The sequence below is a fragment of the Lupinus angustifolius genome, chromosome LG11 (assembly GCF_001865875.1).
Source record: "Lupinus angustifolius cultivar Tanjil chromosome LG11, LupAngTanjil_v1.0, whole genome shotgun sequence".
Classification (NCBI taxonomy): domain Eukaryota; kingdom Viridiplantae; phylum Streptophyta; class Magnoliopsida; order Fabales; family Fabaceae; genus Lupinus; species Lupinus angustifolius.
Window position 1 is genome coordinate 12,831,374 of NC_032019.1, and position 3,877 is coordinate 12,835,250.

General features: G+C 37.3%; 1 protein-coding gene across 1 annotated transcript; it reads left to right on the plus strand.

Moving 5' to 3' along the window:
- LOC109360406 (uncharacterized mitochondrial protein AtMg00810-like) lies at positions 2,010-3,044 on the plus strand (the record flags this gene model as incomplete). The annotated part of the gene is made up of 1 exon (XM_019605291.1): positions 2,010-3,044. A coding segment is annotated over one exon (1,035 nt), but the record flags the coding sequence as incomplete, so codon positions are not given.

Below are 3,877 nucleotides of genomic sequence, written 5' to 3' on the forward strand. Positions count from 1 at the left end.
ATATCAAAAAGTATGGTATACCTAGCGGAGTTTATGTATGGAAAAAGAAGGGAGATGATTCCCTAATCACTAACAGAAAAGGACCCAACATAAATTGGGTACCTGAGAAAAGTAAGTAATCTATTTTGCAGGTATGTCTCCGAACACATGGACAAAAATGGTACTTAGATAGTGGGTGTTCGAGGCATATGACAGGTGATATATCAAATTTCCTAGATCTCTCACTTAAAGGAAAAGGATACGTCTCTTATGGAGACAACAACAAGGGAAAGATACTTGGCACTGGAACAGTTGGTAACTCATCCCAAACTCTGATTGATAATGTCCTTTATGTTGAAGGACTAGAACATAACTTGTTGAGTATAAGCCAACTCTGCGATAAAGGTAATCGTGTATCCTTCGATTCTGATTGTTGTGTCATTCGTGATATTTTATCTAATAACGTTAAATTTGTTGGTCACCGTATAAATAATATTTACATGGTTAATTTGGACGATGTCACTACATTATTTTCAAAATGCTTTATTTCTAAAGAAGATGACATCTGGCTATGGCATAGACGTGTTGCACATATCCATATAAAGCATCTAGATAAATTATCATCAAACGAACTAGTTGAGGGGCTACCAAAATTGAATTTTAAAACTAAAGAAATTTGTGACACTTGTCAAAAGTGTAAACAAACCAAAAACTCTTTTAAAAATAAAAATGTGATATCCACCTCAAGACCTTTGGAGCTACTCCATATGGACTTGTTTGGACCATCACAAATCATGAGTTTTGGTGGTAGTTACTACGCTCTAGTTATTGTTGATGATTTCTCTAGATTTACATGGACATTGTTTTTATCATCAAAAAGCGACGCGTTCAAAAATTTTAAAAATCTTGCCAAGCAAATCCAAAACCAACTTAACCTAAAAATAATATATATACGAAGTGATCACGGGGGAGAATTTGAGAACTTTCAGTTCGACAAATTCTGTGATAAGCATGGCATTTTGCATCAGTTCTCTGCTCCTCGCACTCCACAACAAAATGGAGTTGTAGAGAGGAAAAATCGTGTTTTAGAAGAATTAGCGAGAACCATGCTTAACGAAAGTAATACCCCCAAGTACTTCTGGGCTGATGCAGTTCATACTGCATGCTATGTTATAAATCGAGTACTCTTAAGGCCAAACTTGAACAAAACTCCTTATGAACTTTTAAAAGGCCGCAAACCAAATATATCCCATCTTCACGCTTTCGGTTGCAAATGTTTTATATTAAATAATGGAAAGCGGGCCTTAGGGAAATTCGACTCTAAAGCCGATGAGGGAATATTTTTGGGATACTCGATTCATAGCAAAGCGTTCAGAGTCTTTAACAAATATTTAATGCAAGTTGAAGAGTCTATCCATGTACAGTTTGACGAATCTTCTCCAAAAGAGAAGAGAAAGGTCGTTTCTGATGATGTTGCAGGTGCTTTGGAAGAAGCATACTCCAAGGACATGGATAATGAAAAAGGAGCCAATGATGAAGGTCAAATCGAACCTCAAGAGCACTCAGACATGCCTACCGTGTGGAAAACAAAGAAAGCTCACCCAATTGATAAAGTTATAGGTGACATATCTACGGGAGTGGTAACCCGTAGTTCCTTACGAAATTTCTGTAATTTTGTAGCTTTTGTATCGCAAATTGAGCCTAAGACCGTTGATGAGGCCATTGAGGATGTACACTGGGGTATAGCTATGCAAGAAGAGCTAAACCAGTTTGAGCGCAATCATGTGTGGGACTTGGTCCCCAAACCTAATGATCATCCCGTAATTGGTACTCGATGGGTCTTCAGAAATAAACTTGATGAATCTGGCTTAATAATTCGAAATAAAGCACGTTTGGTGGCCAAAGGCTACAACCAGGAGGAGGGTATCGATTATGACGAAACCTACGCTCCTGTAGCCAGACTAGAGGCCATCAGAATGCTTCTTTCCTTTGCATCTTTAATGAACTTCAAACTCTTTCAAATGGATGTAAAAAGCGCCTTCCTGAATGGATACATTCAAGAAGAAGTTTATGTTGACCAACCGCCTGGTTTTGAAAATTTTAAATATCCGAACCATGTTTACAAACTTAAAAAGGCACTATATGGTCTCAAACAAGCTCCTAGAGCTTGGTATGACAGACTTAGTACCTTTCTTTTAGAAAAAGGGTTCGAGAGAGGCTTGGTTGACACAACGCTTTTTATTAGAAAATCAGAAAATCATGTTCTGCTTGTACAAATCTATGTAGATGACATAATATTTGGATCTACTAATGATATCTTGTGTAGAGAATTTTCTGAGATGATGCAGGGGGAGTTCGAAATGTCTATGATGGGAGAACTCACATTCTTTCTAGGATTGCAGATAAAGCAGCTAGAAAGTGGGATATTCATCCATCAGGCGAAATACTGCAAAGAGCTACTCAAGAAATTTGAAATGGACAAATGTAAGGAAGCTTCCACACCTATGGCATCTGCTTGCTACTTAGACAAAGATGAGAAAGGAAAAGCAATCGAGGTAACGAAGTATCGTGGTATGATTGGGTCTTTACTTTACTTAACTGCAAGTAGACCTGATATCATGTTCAGTGTATGCATGTGTGCGAGATATCAATCATCACCTAGAGAATCACACTATATAACTGTTAAAAGAATCATGAGATATCTAAAAGGAACTATTAACATGGGATTATGGTATCCTCGGGATGCCTCACTATCCTTGGTGGGTTATTCCGATTCCGATTTCGCCGGATGTAAGTTGGATCGGAAAAGCACTAGTGGTACTTGCCACCTATTGGGCAGTTCATTAGTAGCATGGCACAGCAAGAAGCAAGCCTGTGTTGCTTTGTCCACCGCTGAAGCGGAATACATTGCCGCTGGTGTGTGTTGCGCTCAAATCCTTTGGATGAAGCAGCAACTTAAGGACTTTGGTCTTAAACTTGAAAAGATCCCAATAAAATGCGATAATACAAGTGCCATTAACCTATCCAAGAATCCCGTTTTGCATTCTAGAACAAAGCATATAGAAATTAGACATCATTTTTTGCGTGACCATGTACAAAAAGGTGACTGTGTTCTTGAATTTGTGGAAACATCTAAACAGTTAGCAGATATTTTCACCAAGCCCCTTCCCAGGGATACCTTCTATGTTCTAAGGAGAGAACTAGGAATTCTTGATGAACAATATCTTGTTTAAAAATTGTTTAGCTGTTTGCATAAATTGTCTTGCTTCTCTATGCCTATGTGTTTCATGTTTGAATGATATATGTTAAAAATGCAAAAATATATCTCTTGATTAATGAAAGATCTAAACAGTTAGCAGATATTTTCACGAAGCCCCTTCCTAGGGATACTTTCTATGAACAATATCTTGCTTAAAATTGTTTAGTTGTTTGCATTATTGTCTTGCCTCTATATGCCTATGTGTTTCATGTTTAAATGATATATGTTGAAATGCAAAATTATATCTCTTGATTAACTCTTTCTGTGATTATAAATGTCTCGATTAATCCGTTGCAATGCATGGATGAGTCCTAAAAAGTTGAAACCATCCTGCTGCCTGAAAAACAATTTTTACCGTGTTTAATCGATTAAACACTTGGTGTTAATCGATTACCTGGGCATCAACTTTTTGAAAATTCAAATTTTACATTGGTTTAATCGATTAAACCTGCTTGTTAATCGATTAAAACTTGTATTTTAAAGGCAAACAACAGCTCGGTTTTACACTTTTTCGGCATTTTCTCAACCTCCTTTTTGCTTTGAGTCTCCAAAACAGTAACCCAACTAATCCAAGTGCACTAAGGTAGGAAAACCCTCATCCTAACCCTCTCAAACCATCAAGAAATCGCACCTTATCAT